The 21,702-nt window shown below is 41.0% G+C and overlaps 1 protein-coding gene across 2 annotated transcripts; it reads right to left on the bottom strand.

Annotated features, from left to right (window-relative positions):
- Positions 1–1,357: 1,357 nt before the first annotated feature.
- CASP2 (caspase 2) lies at positions 1,358–20,086 on the bottom strand. Of its 2 annotated transcripts, XM_036761009.1 has the most exons (12): positions 19,901–20,086; positions 19,417–19,503; positions 15,269–15,419; positions 14,680–14,847; positions 14,437–14,518; positions 13,862–13,956; positions 13,380–13,556; positions 6,684–6,812; positions 6,437–6,527; positions 4,237–4,386; positions 3,775–3,884; positions 1,358–3,598 (listed from the first exon to the last, which is right to left on the bottom strand). In XM_036761009.1, the coding sequence occupies exons 3-12, from the start codon at positions 15,416–15,418 to the stop codon at positions 3,464–3,466; spliced, it is 1,287 nt and encodes a 428-aa protein (XP_036616904.1). In that variant the 5' UTR covers position 15,419; positions 19,417–19,503; positions 19,901–20,086; the 3' UTR covers positions 1,358–3,463. The 2 variants fall into 2 exon arrangements, with proteins under 2 accessions (XP_036616904.1, XP_036616903.1); XM_036761008.1 differs by lacking the exon at positions 19,417–19,503.
- Between the last annotated feature and the right edge of the window lie 1,616 nt (positions 20,087–21,702).

Consider the following 21,702-nt stretch of genomic DNA (forward strand, 5'->3'; position numbering starts at 1 on the left):
TAAACAGCTTTAATTGTTAGGAAGTTTGTCCTGACTCAAACTGAAATCTTCACGTCCCCCTCTGCCCAGTCTACTTTTCTCTAGGTTATCCCAAGCTCCTTCTACCTATGCTCATGATGTGAACTTGAGGCTACTCACAAGCGTTAGGACTCTCCAGGTTGTCAATGACCATCACCTTCTTAATCCAGCACATCATGTTTCTCTGAATGCAAGCTAAGATGCTTTAGCTTTGGAGGCTTTCATTACACATATATTAAATGCATTAACATCCTCCACTCGGATCTGATGAGCTACAATCTAGTCAAGACTTCCCCACCTTGTACTTCAGGAGGATGACTTTTTGAATCCAAATATAAGACTTTCCATTATCCATATTAAATGTCACGGTATCAGATCTCGCCCAGCTTTTGGCTTGTTGGGATCTTTTTAGATGCTGACTTTGTATTTCAATGCTTATCTGTCCTTTGTCACCTGCAAATGTGGTGAACATAAATATGCTATCTATGCCTACATCCAAGTCACTGATAAATATATTAAATAGTACAAGCATAAATCTCTGGAGCATTCCACTAGTGATTTCCTTCCAAGCTCACACTAAATCATTAACAACTACCCTTTAAGTCAATCTCCTTCAGTCTATTTTTCCTATTAGTGATTCCACTGGGTCACTGACAACTTCTTTTTTGGGAGGGGAGGGTAAGAGGAAGGGCTCTTTAACACAGGCACCCTAACTCCTTATCTTTATATATTTTTTCCCATCATTGTTCCACAAATTCTCCATAATCCATCACCAACTTAACAACCAATTTATCATTCCTATCATTCCACTCCACCCTTTATTTTACCAAGGTCGCCAAAGCTCATTCCCTTTAACCCACTCCAACCTTGGCTCTCTGATCCCCAAATCTGTCCTACTTCTATACAGTTCAATCACTACTTCCTGCCACTACAGTTATTCCTTTAAGTATATATCAAGACCCTGTAAGCTGCTTCAAGACTAGAGCCCAATTCAGATAGAGAAATGGAATCCTGCTGTAGACCATGAATTTACTCTATACTCTTGACAGACTTATTAAACCCACCTGACCCACTTATTAAACCCATCTGCCAAATTTCCTAGGATTTAATTCAGACAGGATTCTGAATGCTTGATATAGCTGTCCATAGGTCAGAGTGGCTATTTAGAGGTGAAGTATAGTTGGTTTGCTATCATAAGAGTAGGCTGGGGTTTGGTCTTTCTGGGGTTTTTGGAGGCAACATGTGAAGAAATTAGCAGGTGGTGAGGTAGGTTTGCAAGGTAAATGAAAAGATTTGACATCTGGTTAGCCAAAGGGATAGAGGTGTTGGGGACACTTGGTAACAAACATGAGTATTTATTTGGCACCTGAAAGCAATACAAAACCCTGGCAGTGGGAAGTGGGGTGAGACTCATTTCCAGAAGTTTTCATATCATACTAACCCCTAGGCAGGGATTAAGCAGACAGGTTGGGAAAACAAATACCTTCCCTGGAGGGCCTCCACCCCAACTCCAATCAATAAGTATTTATTGAGCACCTTTAGGCCTAGCATAGTGCAGGGCACTGTGGGAGATAAAAGTATAATACGATCTTTGTATTTACTATGTACCCACACTATGGGGGCTACATAAGTATGACACATGGTCATTGCCCTCAAGAAGCTTATAGTTTCTTTGGGCAGCTGTAGCTAACATACATCAAAAAATCAGAACACAGTCAAGTACTAAACTGTGGTACTATTAAGTGCAAAGGGAATTGAAAAAAGGCTTTACTGAGGTGGGAACTGAGCTGAGCCAAAGGATAGGTAAGGCTTTGTAAAAGTACAGGGAAGGAGGGAGGGCATTAAAGATGGGAAGATAATATGAACAAAGGCACCGAAGAAGAAATGAACATTATGGAAAGTGAGTGAGAATACTAGCATGAGAGGTATAGGGGGTGCCTATTGGGGAATATATAGGAAGGAAAGGTGGAATATATCTAGTGAGGTTAGATAGTAAGAGGATATTTAAAAACTAGTCAGGTTTTGGGAGTCTAGTTTGTTTAGCAGGAGAATAATTTAGAAAATTTAACTGATAGTAGCATATGGAATAGATGGAGGGTGAAAGACAGGAAGTAGGGATACTAGCCAGGACGTTCTTATAGCAATCCTGGCAGAAAACTTGGAAAACCTAGACTGGATGGGAAATGGGAATAGTGAGGAAGGCAGGAAGGCAGAGCATCTGAAAAGAAGAAAATGGGACTTGGAAACAACTCAGGATAAGAGATGAAGGAAAAAAGGAATTAGATTATTCTGAGGTATCATTCCCATCCATTCTCCAGTCTTTCTCTGTATTACCCATTTCAAAGGGAAAACACAAGAGAAAGTAACTATATATGAAACTTGGAAAACTCCCTGGGGAAGGAATAGGAAAGAGTCACCTTAATCACTTAGATAAAGGTAGTTTTCACCCTTCTCCAGCACTGGGCTGGAGTGAATTCTGAGTAGGTGAACAGGGGAAGACAGTCCCCTCCTAACAGGGAGGCCTTACAGTACTAAAAAGGAGAATGCATAGGTCATTACTGTAGGTACAGCGGCTTGAGTTATGCTTGGCCCTCTAAGACCAAATACCCCCTTACAAATGATATCTATTGGGTTCTCAAAGACTAAGCTAGTGACATATAAATTCTAGTGGACACATCCTACACTAAGCTGGAAAGGCTTTGAGAATAGACATAGTGATGGTTCCCATGTCTATTATCCAAAGAGGAATCTAGTTAAGTTTCAAAAGAAACATGACCAAATTGAATGGAGGCAATTATTTTTTGACCATGGTAATTCTGGACTACCACTTACTATATCATGGAGGTGCTTCATTATGTAACAGTGGAAAGAGTAAATACTCATAATGAAGAAATCAGAGATTTTTAAAGTACTGAATTAAGTAGTAATGGACATCACCCAAAATATCCCTGAATGGCAAGGAAAGTAGTGTTTGAAAACAGAAAGGATAATAAGTGGAGATCATTAAAATGGCTTAAGTCACATAACAAAACAATGATCAAAGTGCTATTCACAATAACCCTGGGGAGCAAACTCAATAGCCACAAGAGGCTAGGGCTGGGGCTTGGTTGAGTATTCAACACTAGTACTTAGGACTGAAGCTCACTTACCCCATAAAAGCATTGTGTTCTAAAACTACTTGCCAGACTCCCTTACTGTATACCCTAGCACTCTTCCCGGCAGTGACTCTGACCAGGGATTGCCAAGAAATAGCTCTAGAGTTTCACACAAAAGAGGAGCTGGCCTGCAGGCCCCATCTTCAAAGTGGAAAATAAAAGGTATATAAAACAAGCCTGGAAAAGTCCCATTATCCCTGAGGGGGAGGAATAAATGGTCCATTTTGAAGAGGGACAGTTCAGTCATGCTTCCTGTAGTCTCACTCTGGGTTAGTCAAGAAGATGGGTGCTCATCGTGTAGGCGGATGTCCTGGAAATAAGTAGAGGTGGTGGCAGAGGGTGCTGGAGTACTCAGACATCTCCTTACATCGATGAAACTCTGTACCAGGGGCATAGCCTTCTCGATCTTTGATAAGTGCATTAACCTGGAGAAGAAGAAATTTGCTAAGTTTCAAGCCAAAGACTTCAGGCTTCTTATGACATCACTAAAAAAGCAAGGCAAGCTATAACAGGGAAGGAAGACCATGGAGGCAGGACAGAAGGCAAAATGAAGGCAGGGCAAACTGTGAAGACATGCAGAGTCAACCATATGGACACTCACCTTAACCAACATGTCTGCGACATGCATATCTCGAGCCCTTTCAGAGAACACTTGTGTCAGGGCCTCAATGTACCAGGATCCCCGCTTGGTGTTCCGCATGGCAGCAGTGCCTACAATCAGACCAGCACTATGTTAGAATGAAAGACACCCCCCCAACCCCCACCTTCTGGCTCATTCTCCATTCCATAGCCCATCCTAAAATAGGACCAAACTGAGTAGGGGACCTGAAGATGCCTTCATCACTTCCCTCTCCCTCTGCTGCAGCAGTGTCAAAAGCACTTAGCCCAGTGCCTAGCACATAGCAGCTGCTATATAAATGCCTATTCCCTTCCTTCCCTTCCCTTTTGCTCTAGAACAATGCTTCTTAAACTGACCCATATGGGGTCACGGCCCAGTTTAAGAAGCACTAAAGGAGTCATGAGTGGAAGAAGTTTAAGGGCCCTATCCTAGGACCCCAAGTACCTTTGAGGCATGCATAGCCACAGATCATGTCAGAGCGTGTGGGTAGTCGCATTTTCAGTATTTTTTCTTTGCCAGCATCACTTTCCTCACACCCCGGAGAGGCCACATGCTCTTTCCCATCTCGAAGGTCTACCCCTCGGTCTGTCTCATCTGCAGGGAGAATGGACAAAAACAGCATTTCCCCCCAGGCCTGACAATGGGAAACCAAAATTCCCTCCCTTCCCAAGGGGGACAGCCAACTCTGGCTGCTGCCTCAGCCAACTTGTGTCTCTCTCTCCTCTGACATAACACTACTGTAACCGTCCTGAGCTCCTTCCAGTTCTGTTAGAATAAAAGGGATGGTTGGAAGCATTGATCAAGATTCCATACAGTGGAAGGGACCTTTGAAGTCACGCGACTCATCACCTGCCTTTGGACAGAAAGAAAAAGCAAATGCTTTTACCACAGGCTGCCTCCCAGCTTGCTCTAGCAGAAAGAGAGTTCCCGAGTTCCCTCTTCCTAAGACCCACAGAGGAGTCGGGGAATGAAGTAAACAGAATTGGGGAGAGGAGTTCAGGTGAAAGCCAATACACACAGTCTTTCCTCAACAGAAAATGGCAAGTAGGTAAGGTTCCAATTACCATAGATACTTGGTTACTCCTTAGAGGTTTTGTGGCAAAGTTGGGAAGGTGGATTGAGAATGGGCACATGAATGTATTGGAAAGAAAATCTTCCCAAATCCCAGAAAGTTCATCCCATATATCCAATTATTTGCCAAATCTTGTTTCTATCTCCACATCTGCCCCGCTGCCTCTACCCACCTAGTCACCTCCCTAAACTACAGCTCTCTTTCCCTCTTGCCTAGACTACTTAACAGCCAAGAACTGGCATCCCTGCTCCGATCCAGTCTCCACACAGATGCCGAAGTGTGTTTCTTAAAATGCAGATCAAGCTATAGTTGTTCCCTATTACCTCTGGGATCAAACAGAAATACCTGTGTTCAGCACTCAAGGCTCTCCACAAGCTAACTTGATGCTTATCTTCTCAGCCTAATTTACATGACTACACATCACACACTCTACAGCCCAGCCAATGAACCTTCTTACAGCTTCACATACAGTTCTCCACCTTCCACCTCTTTGCCTTTGGCCTGGCTGTCCTCCATGTTTGGAATGTTCTCCACTTTTCACCTTCACCTCTTAGAAGCCCTAGTTTTGTTCAAGGCTCAGCTCAAGTGCCACCTTCTGCATGAAGCCTTTCCTGATTCCCTCAGCTGCTTCTAACTCCCTGCACAATGATTTTTTCCTCTGACTTCAGTGCTTATGTTTGCAGTTTACCACACCACTGCATATTTGCTTATATGCTGCTTTAGAACTGTCTTTCTTTATTTTATAGATATGTATCTTGTCTCACAAACTATATTATAAACACCTTGAAGACAGAGATCCTATCTTCTTTTCTATCCTTAACAGTACTTAGCATAACATGGCTTCAAAATAGGTGATTGCATTGGTTGGAAGCTATATAAGACTAGACTGCTCAAGGTCCTGCATGGCTCCAAGGGAGCTGGAAAAACCTCATGCAGGGGAAGAAAAAGGTTAGAATGCATTGAAATTAGAGAAAGAGAAGCACTTCAGGCAACAGTCTGATCCAAAAGCTGGAGAGCACAAAAGTTAGTAACTTTGGGGTCCCCTGCAGAATGCATAGGTAGTCAAGAAAAGGGCAGGGAGTTTAAGAAAGACAAGAAAGAGGCAGACAGGAAGGGAAAGACAGATACAGATGAATGGGGTTTAAAGGAGAAGACAGAAGGAAGTAGGGAAGAAACAAAAAGTAAGAAAGGCAGAAATGAGATATAGAGAACTTTGATTGTTATTCATTACTCTCACTCAGAGAGAGAATATCTCAAGAGTTAAGAATTGGAGAGACAGAGAGGTCCAATAGGAAACTGAGGATGCTGATAAGAGTGCTCTGATGAGAAGAGGACATAAAGATGCAGGATAAAGAGCTGACCAACTTGAGAGTCATGGGCTGCCCAAGTCCTAGCACAGCTCATGCAGAGGGAGAGACACTTACAGAGTGAGAAAGGCGGTGGCAGCAGTGAACAGAAGGAGGTGCCCATGGGATCCAATAGCACCTGAGAGGAGCAAACAGGAAAGTGAGAGCCAGTAAGGGGGCTGCCCAGGAACCACTACCCAGGCACTGGGCTGGCTGCAGCACTCACCTCCACGACAGGCCTGGATGAAAAACATCTTGGGCTTGTTCTGCAGGTTTGGGCAGTTGGCATTGTCAAAGAGCTGAAAAACCTCTTGGAGCTGTAGTAGAAAGAGTGGATGAAACGAGTAGGTTAAGCAATTCTCAATACTATACTTTTGGAGTTTTACAATACTTAGAACAGCTGTTACATGTAAGAAGGCGAGAGAAGCGAGAAACCCTAGTTTCATTGGTCTGTGTCTAGAAAGCCCAAGTACCTGGAGTAGCTTGCCATCTACACCATAGATGCCACCTTCTACACCATGAGAAAGGAGTGCAACCATGCAGGAATCTGTGCTCTGGTGAGCTGACAGTTGTGCAAACCTCTGGAGCTTCTCATGCATCTCCTGAAAGATAAGATTCCCACATGACTTACCAATTAGGCAAGATCTCCAATTTTAAGTTTTTCTTATACAGAGATAACTCAATATATCCTACTATCAATTGGAAAGAGAATGGTATCACTAAGGCCAGTTTTAGGTCACATTTTAAGGTCTACTTTCTTCTCAACTTACCAAGTAAAAGCATGAATGGAACACAAATCTATATCAACTATAAGAAAAGCATGATGAATATGTGAACAGTAAAATTTTCTCTAATTAGGTACGATAAATTATTTTTATGTTGTCCTTTGAGTCAGTAAGATTTCAAAAGGCAGGGATGATGTTTTTGTGATTTTCTGATGTCCAACAAACACAAATCTTATAGTAAGAATTCAGACTGATATGTTAGTAGTACCATTCAAAAGAATATTTGCTCACCCATAATTTACATATTTTCTTACCTACAAGACAGACAGATACCTTTACCACAATAAACTAGTTAGTACCTAGACCTAGGGTGCTCATTCATTTTCTCCCTAACAAGTAGACACAGAACTACAATCTCTCTCCTTTGGTCAATATTACTTGACATAAAAAATTTTGACAACCTCCTCAAAAAAACTTAGTATACATAAGAGATTGTGGGAAAGAATTAAATATTTGAACAAAAGATACAAGGCTGTCTTTTCTGAGGGCTACCTCTTCCTATGTTAATCTCCCTCCAAATTTGTTTTTTCTACTTTTTACCTATTTTCCATACTGTGTTAACGCTAAATATGCTAAATGGTAATTCAAGGAAGTTAATGATTTGATATTAGGCATAATTTAAATATAGTGAAAATATCAAGTTAAATTCAAGTTGACTTTGTGGAAAATATATTTGTAGCTTAAAAAGAGTTATCTAAAGCTGCAGCTAAAAAAATCTATGCCACATAAATAAATAATTAATTAATGTTAATAGTTATGGCAGCATCTGAAAAACAGAAAAAAATGGTTGAAAATGTGATACCGGAATATATCTTACAAACTACACTATAAAAATGATTGAACTTCCTTAACACAGAAATTGGCTATTCCTGTATACTAATAAATATTATAAAGAAAAAGCTGCTAGTCATAAGGCATTTGTTTGGAGAATTAAATGGAAATTTATTCAAGAAAATAATCTGTTCAGTTTAAGGACAATCCACTGTTCTCTTGCCCTCTAGTGGAAGGTGAGTGTAGTAATTAATACAGCCTAACCTGTGGGCTCAAAGTAACTCTAAATGCACCCTACCTCCTGAATGGATCAATTGTTTACCTGTGAAGTATCCACCAGGACCTAGGGTCTTCAGCCCAAATCATGATCTCCAATGTTTGACTACCTTTGATTTTCCCATGTTGCATTTCTTTTATTACCAATCTGGATTCTTGCATATTACTTGCTCTGACCTAGCTCTCCTAACAGCAGTATTTTTACACATAAGCCTCTTCTCTCTACTGTCACCAGTGAGTTAGATACAACATCAAGCCTAACTCAATACATTACATAAAATTCAGACTGGTAGTTTAGCTTAAAATGTCAGATTCAAAAGGTACTAAACCTACCAGAAAGCAGGTATGTTTAATTTGATCACTTGACTTTCAAACAAGAAAAATTTAGAGGAAAAAAATTTACCAAAGTATGTGTTTTTAAATCCAGATAAAAGGGTACAAGAGTTCTTGAAAGAAAATGAAGAACAGTTTTGAAAGTAAAAAGCTAGATTCATGAATTGGTGGATTAAATACCTACACAACAGAAATTCTTAATAAACACCCCCTGATTTATGAAAATTTTACAAACATATCATGGAGGTAAGCTTCCTTGAGTGACAAGTGACCCCAGAGTGATTGTTTTCTTATTAGGCACCACTGCATTTTGAAGACTCTTCTTATGCTGCTTATTCTGCTACTTGATTTCATTCTTGCTGCAAAAGCATTTTCTCACAGAAACAATGTTATACATGGTGGTTAGATTCCCAGAAAAGACCACAAAAGCTTGTCTGACTGAAAATACGGGTGAAACAATGGAAGAAACAAAAAAATAAAGACAACAGGTCTATGTCAACTCAAAGGTAAAGTATAAATTCATCTAAATTTCAGCCACATTATGGTTTAAACAGACTTCTATGTAAGTTGTAAGCACCATTTTAAACATTGTTCCTACAGGAAAATGTGTTCCAAATTCCAAACACGTGTTGAATAAATGAATGAATGTTGAATAAATTCTGGAACATAACTTATCTATCAAGAGGGAGATACTTGTATTTGCTGAATTTAGAAACATCCGTATATTGGAAAAAATGGAGCCAGCAAAGCGATTCTAATTTTGATGTGTGAATGTCTTTCTGGCTTTGTTTTAAAAATGAAATTCCTTAAATTTTAAGTGAAAAAATGCATTTGAAGATTTTCTTTTCAGAATTTTACCTAATAAACTCCTTGAAGATAAAATGTTTTCCTTTTTTGCCTTTGTAGCCTTAGGCTTTTAGATGTAGCTGGGTATAATAGAGATGTTAGCTTCAGAGCTAGGAAAACACGGCTTTGAATACTTCCTCTGAACATGTATCGACAGAGACACCACCACAGGTAAATCACTTAAGTTCTCAGAGACCCAAGGAGCTTTCTGGGGCTATAACTTAGAAACCAACTGCCTATCTGCACTATTAGAGGGAGCTTCTACTCAGCCCTGCCTGACCCCCAAAGCAAATAACTAAATAAATCCTATATCCTAGTGCCTATAACAGAGCAGGCACTTAATGAATGCTGAAGAATGAAAATAATTTAACAGAAGCTTAAAATGAATATATACATCTGTGGTATTTATGATACATTGTTCTTATTAAGAACGAGGATAACTAAAGTGGAATTTACTGTACTTACTACTTAGAAATTTATTTTTCTTTTTCAAAGGACTTAGTTCTGAAAATTGCATCTTTCTTACTCTCTCCTGAAAAGACAACAGGAAGCACTTTACAAAACTTAAGGTGCTACATTAAAAGTAAATTATAATTAGTATTCCATTAACATATTTGGAATACTATATGTTAATAATATAATTAACATTCTATTAATATATTAATAACACACACATATACACATATAGCTCTTATTAAATGCATGGTATGTTTAAGGAATTACCAATTTATAAAAAGTTTGAGTATTTTTGTAACTTCTCATTAACTTTATGGTGAATAAATTATAAGTGAATAAATGCATTTGAAGCTTTTCTTTTTTCAAGAATTTTACTCAGAAAACTCTTACTTTATGGTAAGAATGAAAGAAGAATCTATTACACTTATTTCTATGTGAAAATGGTCACACCTAGGGAGTCACTTACAAAGAGAAATTCTATTTCCATACGGGCATTATCTTAGAAAAGGATGTTCAAATTCTGACTTATGGTTCAATATAGTTCCAACAAAGGATCCAAAAATTTGATCCCTATATCTTAAATTGAGTAATGAAAGAGAATATGAATAACAAAAGAGGAAAACTTACTGCTCTGAAACCCAAGTTAAGCTGATCTATGCAATTTACTGTCCATGGAGTAAATTTTCGCTGCTTTTTTTTAATACAAATTTTGTCAACACAACTGGATTACAAAATGCTACATATGAATAGGTCGGTCCTCATGTTGATAGATACAGAATGTGAATCAATAGTATAGGCTTATTTACTCTGAACAGCCCTTTATTATTCTACAATTTTTAAAAATTTTATTGCTATCACACTGCTTCAGTGTTCTTAAATTATCTAGTTCCTATAGATTATGGATTATTGCAACTTCCTCTTTGCCTCTAAAGCCCTGTACCTGGGATGTAGAAATAACCTAGTTAAAGGAAATACAGATTTCTCTTTGTAAATAACTTTAACAGGTTAGCACAGTAACTGGTGTTTTTTCTCTTAAATGACCTAAAAGGTTTGGTAGATTCTACAATACCCAAATAAAACACCTATATTAAAAGAAAAAAACCCTGTAAATATGTATACGGCACTTTTATTTGGGTTCTAAATATATTCCATTTGATGTTAAAAGTGTATCCCTGAGCCTGATGTTTTTTAAACTATAGAAAATATGTCCAAATGGCTTGATAAAGTTGAAACCAGAAAAACAGCATACTTTCTCTTACATGAATAGCAGACCCTAAAATTGAAAGTTATTAATTTAACTATCAATCATTTAAAACCCCTATTTTTATTTGTATGTTTTTCCTGTTGTTTAGAAAAATGAAAATCCTTTGCTGAAAGCTAAGTATCACAAGCACTGTCAAACTAATACACTATATATGTCACCCCTCTAAGTACAGATTAACATTGGAATGTTTTTCTTTTTTAAAAGGTACACTTTTTAAAAACTACTTACTTGTGGTAGAATGGCTACACATAGCTGGTAAACTAAAATTTATTCCTTTTCCTTTGTCTATAAACATGCAAGAATCTTCCTTATCCTTAAACACACTCGCTCCCCTGCCCGCCCCCACCCCAAGACTCTACTTTTAGCTGGATAAAAAATGATTGACCATTACTTGTGGAGATTATGAAAACAAAAACAGATAGAAGAAACTGATCTAGCAACATAAATGCACTTAAGTGAATAAGAAATTTCCATTGTGGAATGACTAAAGAAATTGTGGTACATGAATACAATGGAATATTACTATGTGGTAAGAAATAAACATGATGAATACAAAGAAGCATGGAAAGATTTATATTAACTGATACAAAATGGAGTAAACAGAGCCAGGAAAACAATAAATACAACTACAACAATGTAAGTGAAAAGAATAACCACCAAAAAACAATAAGAAATGAATGCTACAAAATTGCAAAAATCAAATTTGGCCCCAAAGAAGAGACATGAGAAAATATCTCCCCTGATTCCTTTGCAGGGAGGATAGAAAGGGTGTCTCACAGGTATGGAACATTTCATATAATGTCAGTTTTTTTGATATATTCATTTTGCTGAATTCCTCCTTCCCCTCTTTTCTCTCATTTTTTTCTTTTTGAAAAAATACGTTATAATGGATGATTGTCTGGGAAGGAACCAGGGACAAATATAGGTAATACAACAACAAAAAATATTAATAGAATACATATTACGGTTAACAAATCAAAGCTAAGTTTGCTCAAATATTATTATCCTGGTATTAAAAGCAAAGGATACAAAAACTTGGCAAAGAGAAGCATGGGAAGGTTTATATGAACTGATGTAGAGTGATATAAATAGGCCCAGGAATACAATATATATAATTATTATAATGTAAGTGGAAAGAACAAAAAAAAGAAATAGAGCAATGTATAATTATAAAGACTGAGCTTGGGCCTGAAGAATTAAAAAAAAAATTTCATCTCCCTCTCTGCAGAGATGAATGACTGTTAGTGTGGAATACTGCTTCAACTATAAGACATAACTGACATATTAAATGGTTTTACCAACCTACTTTCCCACTAATTTTAAAAATTCTTTGTCATAAGGGATGGCTCAGTGGATAATGGAGGTGAAAGGTTTATATTCAGAAATAAAGCAAAGTAACAGCAAAAAATATAAAAACAAGATAGTCACAAAAAGCAAAAACTGTGAAATTTATTTTAATATTTCAAAGGATCTGTTATTTTATCTGATGACCACATCCCTACTGTTCCACTAAATCAGATCATAACTCCATGACTTAGTCTTTATGAGTTGTGGCTAAGAAAAATTATCACTTATTGGTCAGCCTCTTCAAACTTAGAAAATTCTCAGGCAAATCTGTAGCCAGGAATATATAAGAAGGCTTTTCAGGTTGGCAGGCACCTGGGCTCTGCTGGCATAATCTTTGAGAATATAGGGTTACCTCCAGACCATGAAATGTTGAAATAGAACTTTATTGGCATTTCATATCTCCACTAATACAAAATAACTGTAATCTTGGAATCTATAACAGGAGACAGGTGATACCATTAAAGATGGCTTGGTGACAATAAGGAATATTGAAAAAGCACCAGAATTTGTCAGTGAATCCTATAGCACTGCTCAAGGGAGGAGGCATTTGATCCTGGATAACCATCAGAACATATAATTGACTTGTGGATTTTCTAATCCTGGGCTCACCAAGCAACTTTTTGTTCACTACTTTAATCTTCTGTGTTCACCAAGAAATGAACTTCTAATACAGACTAGTCTTGATTACTTGGACAAGTATATTTTCCATTATAAAAGAACTGGCATTCTGGCTTAAAAATCACTTTCTTCTGAGTTTGATCAGCATGAATCAATACCATAGGACCTAGGTATCCCTAGTCAAAGTAGGTGAAAAGCAATGCCTAAAGCTATATATAATCTGACTACCACATGAGGTACTCTATGAAAACGATTCTCAAGTAGTAAGTTGGTCTTACCCATCTTTACTAAACTACAAAGTGACACACAGGGCCCCTGAGTAGGTGGGAGAGTATACACAGTAACAGCAGAAGCTCTAAAAAAGGGATGTTTTATCTCCTCTATCTAACCTCTTGAGCCCTTGAATACTTGGTTCCAAGCTTTTCTTCTATAACCAACTGCTAGACCCCTTCCTCCCATTTCCCAGGTAGTACCTGTGCAGTCTGGTCATGCAAGACATGAACATCATAGTCCAAGAGCTTGAAGAGGGTTACCAGGGAACTGTGGTCCACATCCCCACCAGATCGGAACTCCAAGTCTTTCTCCCCATTGAAGTGCACATTGCTCAGCACCAGTGCTAGGCCACGAGGTCGAGATTGCAATCGGTAGGCCTGTGTAGGAAAGGCTAGTTTAGACTGTGAGAACCAAGACCATATTTTCACCAAAAAGCTATCCAAGGGTAGGAACTATCTTTTCCACAAGCTCCATGAAGACAGGGAATATGTTTTATTCTTTTTTTCCCCTTATCCCACTGAGACTAATAAGGAGGTCTACACACAAGGAAACCCTCCACCAGGACTTACTGCTTATCCTGACACAGCTATAAAGGGGATGTGGATGAAAATGGAGACTACAATTCCAAGTAGGAGATCCCCTTCTTCTTTCCCATATCCTTAAGTCATTCTGTAAGACTCACCAAATGGTGGTGTGTTCGATAAAATTCTGGGGTACAGGGTTTCACCTGGAGGCTGGGGGGTCCATCTCCATTGTCCAGAGAACGTTCCATGGTCTCTAAGGCACAGACAGGCAAACAGTTTCAAACTCCAAGGTTAAACCCAGCATTACTAAGAGTGAGCATGAACTTAATCCTTTTGCCTATCTCTGAGAGAACAGCTTTAATCATTACAGTCAGAAGTTGAATGTAATTTCCTTTCTCATTCTAGAAAAACAAGCTTAGTTTTATTAAGGAAGATTCACAGATGCAAGGACCAACTAATTATGGGGACTTCTAATTTGTATAAGTAGGGCAGGGGGAAAGATAGGTTACTTTTCATGGTCACGGTATATGAAAGTCTATGCTAGATGACTAATAGGTGCACTGAATACCAACCATTTCATTACTGACAGGGTAGGGGCCACACCTGGCACCAATCCAAACAGTACCTTTATTGGGTCCTGGCCAACTAACTGAAAGCACTATCTTCAGAACACAGGAAAGAGGAGGCTGAGAAATGAGAAATCCAACTATCATCCCCTCCTCTTAATCCTCACCTACAGACAGGCGGAGTTGCTTGTGAGGGGGACAGGATTCACACACTGGGAGAGGGAGACTTGAGTCATCATCACAGCCCAACTGTAAGAAAACAACAGTTTCCATGCTAAATCTTAAGAGACATCCCGGTTATAACTATAGCCATATCTTCTTTCAATATTCCAAAAATTCCTTGTGACAGTTCCAAGACTGCCAACACAAAGCTCACTTGGGGAAGGATTCCTTCCCCAAACATCCCATACCGGTGGCAGTAAATGCTGAAAGCTGCAGAGGGTTCTGTGCAACAGGTCCTCCAGGTGCCCTTGCTTGGTTTCCCGTAAGGCTTCACAGAAAGCTCCAAAAGCGTGGGGACCCCTCTTGGGAAGCAAATTAAGGAATTCAACATTCTGGCTGAAGCTGCCTACTTTGGCCTGGGGTAGACAAAAAGATGAAAAAAGAAATTGTGTTTGCTTATACCACAGCCTACCTCCCACTCCCAGTGAAGTTTACTGAACTGTTTTTCTTCTTCCTTTTGAAATATTAGTTGTAAGATATGGCTCAGTGAATAGAAGGGGGATATATCTGAAAATAAAAGTAGTGTAAAAACAAAAGCTATTAATAATTTTTTAAAAAGCACAATCACCTAACTTACCAATTATATGTAGGAAAATTGAGTATAATCCCTTCCCTGCTCCTGAGACATTATACCATCTTTGGTATCCCCAGGGCTTCTGTAGCTGTATCCCCTCCATAAGGCCGTGTCCCCTTTTCCCTCCTGCTCATGCCTTGCACCACTCCCTCACCCTCAACCTATTTCTGTCTCTAAACTATGCCTCTCCAACCTCCAGCTACCTGGATAAGCTCCCTCATCTCTAGGGTGATGATGTCCTTCTCTAAGAGGTGCTCTAAGAGTTCACTAAGCAACAGCTGCTTGGCCAGCACGACGCGGTTCTTCTTTAGCGCTTCCTGATGTTTCCGCTCCATTCCCCAGACTCCCAACATCCTATTAGAAAAGTGAAAAGGAAAGGAAATTGTCAAGAGAAGGAATCTTTTTTACTTCTACGGGGGGTGGCATGGAAGGAAGGAATTGGGGGGAGATGAGGTGGAGGAATAACATAGAAGGACAGGACTAACAAAGTCCCAGTTTTGTATACATTTTATTCTATTAGTACTATGGCCAATATAGTATACTCAAGTCTAAAAAAAAATATAGACACAGCCTTTTAAAGAGTTCCAGAATACAACTCCATCTTACAGACTGCTGAGGCCTGCATATACAATGCAGTTTGATAGAGGTGTATATATGGATGGGTGAGAAGGTCTCAGGGTTAAGAAAAATTAATTTTTCAAAGGATTCTGCAAGGAGAGGCAAATCTTAATTTTGGAAAAGCACATCACTAAGTTAGCAAATCTAATGGACATCCTTGACCGAGACTGGCAACAGATTTGTTTAAAATGGGCCTAGTAAGAAAATACAGCAACTTTAGACAAGTCTAGATGATTTCATGTTGAAAACTGTTTTTAAATGAAAATAATATCTCTGGCCTAGTTAAGCTGATGAAACTTTAACTGGGTTAAAAAGAACTCGATCTCAATGGGAAATGACACTGCAGAAACTGTCAGACTCTGGCAAGAGGGTGACAGGAAAAGACTGTGACAGGAGGTAGTAAATCAATGTTACTAAGTGATAAGGACATGACTTTATAGAAAAATAGATTTCTAAGGTTTGTAGGCCTCATTGATACAAATCTCAAGGCTGCCAGACAAGTCACAGTTATCAAAAACCTGGCACCTACCTCATAGTACCTGATGGCAGTGAAACCTTCCCACTCCAGGAATGTTCTGAACCAGGATCTTAAAAACTCCCCTCATGATCCAACCCTCTGCTTCTCTTCTCCCCTTCAATCTGTTACATGAAGACTTGACACCCCCACAAACCAGGGTCACTATGAGCTCTGCAGGTGGCCACCATATGCCTCTCTCAGAAGATACCACAACGGTAGATTAGGTTTTCTTAGAGTCAATGTGACAAACATTTTTAAAAACTATGTGCAAGGTACTGTCACATACAAATAAATACATGCAAGATAATTTGAGGAAGGAGAAAGCACCAACGACTAGAATTACAAGGTGGAACACCAGTTGAGCCTTGAAGTAATCCATACTTTCTAAAACGCAGTGATGGGGAGAGAGTACCTTTTAGGCCTGACAAATTGCTTGTTCAAAGACAGAAGCGGAAGATAGAATCCTAAGATTTGAAAACACAGATTAGACCAGTTTGGTTATAACCTAGAGTGCACAACAGGGGAGAAAGTTATGTGGAATAAGTTGAGAAAAGTAAGCTGGAATCAAATTTTGAAGGTATATGTTCTTAAGGAGGGGAATGACATAATCAGATTTGTGACTGACTGTACATAAAAGACAGTAAAGGAGAGTGAAGAGGCAAGGATAAGTTAGAGGTTGAGAATCTGGGTAACTGGAAGGAGAGTAGTACACTCCACAGAAATAGATAAGTTTGGAGAAAAAAATTGGGGGTGAAGAGAAGGAAGAGAAAATATGTTCTATTGCAGACACATTCAATTCTAGATGCTTATGAGACATACATGGCAGAAATGTCCAACAGGTAGATAGATGGTGATGCTCCAGGGACTCCATACCACTTTTGCATTAGGGCTGTATATATGGGTTTAGAAGACATCAGCACAGAGATGATAAATGAATCCCTGGGAATAATGATAAAAAGACAAAGTGTAGAGAAAAAAGAAGGCCCAGGACAAAGTACTGGGTAAAATCAACTTGAGAAGAAGGGACATATATGATGATCCAGCAAAGGAGACTGAGGAAAACCTGTCAGACAAGTAGAAGAGAGGAATACCATGAAAGGAGGGAACAGAGTAACCAGAAAGAATCAAAGCTATATCAAAGGCAGCAGAGGTCAAGAAGGATGAGGAATGAGAAAAGGCCATCAGATTTAACAGTGAAAATATCATTGGTAACCAGTGGTAACTTCTGGGAGCCAGAATACAAGTGACTGAGAAGTATGTAGGAAGTGAGATATTGAAGGAGGAAGCATAGCTGAGTTTTTCTAAAAGACTGGCTGTGAAAGGGAGAAGCTATAGGTAGAGAGCCTGAAGGAGTGGTAGGATCAAATGACTCCTTCTCTTTGCTCACCAGTGGTACACCACGATCACAGGCAGATTTTGCAACAGGGCTGTAAGTAAAGATACTGATATTTTTGTGTGTGGACAGGTCAATGGACTCTCCTATAGACTCCAAGTAATCCCACATGTCCATAGCACCACAGCAAGGAAACACTTGGCCATCCCAAAAGAATTAGGCCTTCATAATGGTGCCTTAGTCTATTTCCTAGTCAAGTCAACAAGTATTTATTAAGTGATTATTATATGCTAGACACTGTATTAAACACTGGGGATACCCAGAAAGACAAAAACAGTACCTGCCCTCAAGATACCGCAAACAACCTGGTGAGGAGAGACAATATGCAAAAAAACTGTATATAGATAAGATATATCAGGACAAAGTAGAGATAATTTCAATTGAAAGGCAATAACATTAACATCTCAAAAACTATCAGTATTTTCAGAAAAAAATCACACAAACAAGTCACTTCTGCAAAATAAATTTCGCAGAGAGTGAACATTACTCATCATTATCCTCAAAGTAACTTGAGGTTCTAGAGTAAGTAGGGCATTTCCAAATGCAGGCTTTCCAAAATTACTCACACTGACTTGGAATGTTAAACCACTTATCTTGAGGGGGACATAATAATTTCCTAACACCTGAATACTGCTGCAACAATCTGGGGAAACGAGACTGTAACAGGTAACTTATCTACCCCAGAATAGCTCAACCGAAGACCTGCCAATGTATCTTCAAAAAGACTCTTAAAATGAAAGTTTGTTATCTGGGAAGGCAACATTAAACCATTTATTAATAGAAAATGACAGTAAACTGGTAACAAGTTGAAGAATGTAGCCAAGGGTCTAGTTTAGAGAGACAGATAAACTGGTAAGACGAACGTGTATGTGTGTGTGGGGGGGGGCATAAAGGCATATGAGGAGGGGTACCAAAAGGGGATGAAAAAGTACCCTAAAAATTCTAATCTGACAGCCCTACATTTGGAATCCCCTCTGCACTGCTCTAACATTATTTTCCTTAAAGCCCTGATGGAAGCTTTCCTGTACTAGGCTATAAATCCCTCCAGGTCAGGAACCACGTCTTATTAATTTTATACCACTACCCAATACTGGAGTGTGTTTCACTCATGGTGGGTACATTTCACATTTCTTGACTGGAGGCCAACCTCCTCAGTGAAAACTCCTCCTTGGTTTTTAGTGATTATACCTTTCTTTGTAATCCTTTAGCTCTCACAGTCATGAAATTATAACACTTTTAGAACTAAGGGAGGAAGTGAGAACTTATATTCTATACCACACACTTAGCTACACTCCAAACCTCTCAAGAACTAGGCAATTCATGGGTTACTCAAATGTAGAGCTGGAAGGGCCCTTAAAGTCATCTAGTCCTAGAGAGGTGAAATTATTTGTTCCTGGTCACACACGTAACATTAGCAGACCCAGGATTTAAATCCAGAGTTTTTTACTTCTGGTGTTTAGCACAGTGTACAGGAAAGTGCTCAAAGGCCATTTAAATATACTAAAAGTGGAGTGATATTCAGAAAAGAAGTTGACATAAAAACAAAAGACATAAAAATTTTCAAACAAATGTTTTGAGTACATAAAGGAAAGGAATCCCCCTGCCTTTTAAAAGGGTGCCCACTGTACTCCATCTCCCACAAATGTCCCCCCATCTCTCCTTCCATACCTGAAGGGTCGGGGGTCTCAGTCCCTCCCGAAGTAAGCTATTAGCTCTATCTAAACTGTTCAGAAACGTGACCCCGTCACTCCTGAGCCTCATACCTCCCTGACAGGTAGGGGCCGAGCTAAGGATGCTCACTACCTCCCACCTCCCGCGCTTACCCTACGTGGCGCTGGACCCCGAGCCTCAGACACTGCCCACTGTCTCGAAGGATGTACTTGGATGGAAGTCTGACTCAGTTTCCTCATCTGTAAAACGGAGCCAATAAGAGTCCCTCCTTCCCAGGGGTGTGGTGAGGATCAAATGAGGGCAAGTTTGCAAAGCGCTTAGCTCAGTGCACATAGTCGGAGCTTAATAAATGCTTGTTTCCTGCTCACAGGGAGGGGAAGGGAGGTGGCTGGGGGGGCTCCCCGTCTCCTACCCGGATGCTGGTTCCCGGGCGGGGCTGTCTCCGCATTCGGCAGGCGGTAGGCCCTCCCGCGGGGAAAGGGGCGGCGGTCCCTGGGTTGGGGGTCAGGGGTTAGGACCCTCCCCCAGGGAGCCGCAGCCAAGGTTCAGGGCCCCCCGCCGGGCCTGGAGAGGCGGACCCGGCCCGGGCTGCCCGGCAAGATGGGAAGAGTCGGCGCCGCCGTGGGCTCCACTCACCTGCGCCCCCCGTCCACGGCCGTCGACCCCCTTGGGCCGAGGCCTGGGCTGGCTCCCGCCCGCGCCTCCGCCATTTCCCGCCTTTCTCAGGCCGGGCGAGAGCCGCCCACCCCACAAACAAATGAAACGCCCCCTCGGGGCCCGCGCTCCCGCCCCCGACCCTTGCTTTGGCTCCTCCCTCCTCCCTGGCGACGCTGAACGCGCCTGCGCGCGGCCATTTCCACCTCCGCCCCCGGACCCAACTACAGTACTCTAGCCGCCGCCGGGGAGGAGTGCGCAGGCGCAGAGCGTCCGGCGCAGGCGCTTTCGGCTTCCCCCCGGAAGAAGATAGGAGACGACGGTGGGTGGGGGAGAGAGAAGAGGCGGGGGAAGACGGAGACGGCGTGCTCGCTCCCCACGTCGGGATGGGATTGGTCGTAGATTCCCGCGGAAACTGAGGTATTTGCCCGCCCATTCTAAGATCCCACCTACCGCGTCATTCCCTTTAAATAACTTCCTTTTTTTTTTTTAAAGTGACAGCTTGCGGAAGCAGGTTTATCGAACTCCCAGAACCTCACCCTGCCACTCCCACTTTACGGAGGCGGAAACTGAGGCTCAGAGACGGCTTTGAGTGGCCCAAGGTCATACGGGTGAAAAAGTAGCAGACCTTGAACTTGAATCCAGGTTCCTGGGCCATGGAGTCTTTTAAAGGCCATTCAGAGCCACATCTCATTTCCGATCCCAGGGGAACCAAAGAAAGAATAGGGTTCAAGGGTGTGTTGAAAGCCGGTTGTTAAATATTCATCGTGAGCATTTGAACCTCAGAAATTTGCAAACACGACAAATCAGGGCTTGATTTATTGTTTTGTTAATTGTTTAGACTTAAATTTTGTTGTGATTTTTGGAGAGTCGGTTGTTAAACATTTTATCAGCATACTGTCACTTCTTTCCTTTTCCAGAGGAGTAAGAAGAGGGGTTATGTGACTTGAAACAGAAGTACAATTAGGTTCTTAGAAGGACAGACAGAGGGTAGCATGTGCCAGACAATCGAACAACTGCCCTGTCCCTGACCATCATTTCCCTTCAGACTCTGATGGAGACAGCCCAGCACCCTGGGCACAGGAGCGCCCCCCCCCCCCCAGACCACCAGACCTGCTTTCTGCCCACTCTACACAGTCATCGTTGAAAAATCATTGGGAAGAGGGGGCCCACCTTCCTCATCACCACGGGCAACAACAATCAAATAGGCACAGAAGCCCAGAGAGTGACAACACCTGCCAGACCTCTGGTCCTGCCCACTCCCAGCCCAGCCCTCACAGCCATCATCAGGGACACTACTTCTGCAAGAGAGGGGTCCTGCCGTCTGCACCACCTGCCAATCAGCTCCCACACGCAGGGCAGGCAAGCCGGCCTAGGAGGAGCATCGAGGCATCCTGAGGCAGAGACAGGAGGCAGGATGCGCTGATGAGGACAGCCCGGGACCCTGAACCCCAGAGCCTTAGGAATGGCAATGCTTCCAACCCAGTACCCTTGGCCACCAGCCTCGGAAGCAACCCCTGTGGAGATGCAACCTGGCCCTATAGGTCCTACAATCATAGCTGCCGAAGACCCAGAAAAGAAAGTTTTTGCCCTCGAAGTCCTTGGCACTGTCAAATGGTTCAGCATCAGAAATTGATATCATTTTATAATGACATTAAAGAAGGGGCATCTGCTTTGCTGCTGTACCCTGAGGACCTTGGGACTTTTCCATCTCATTTGCAGTGGAACTCTTTGATACATGCTGTCTTTCTCATTAGAATGTGAATTCCTTGAGAGCAGGGATT

Source organism: Trichosurus vulpecula, chromosome 5 (genome assembly GCF_011100635.1).
Source record: "Trichosurus vulpecula isolate mTriVul1 chromosome 5, mTriVul1.pri, whole genome shotgun sequence".
Classification (NCBI taxonomy): Eukaryota; Metazoa; Chordata; class Mammalia; order Diprotodontia; family Phalangeridae; genus Trichosurus; species Trichosurus vulpecula.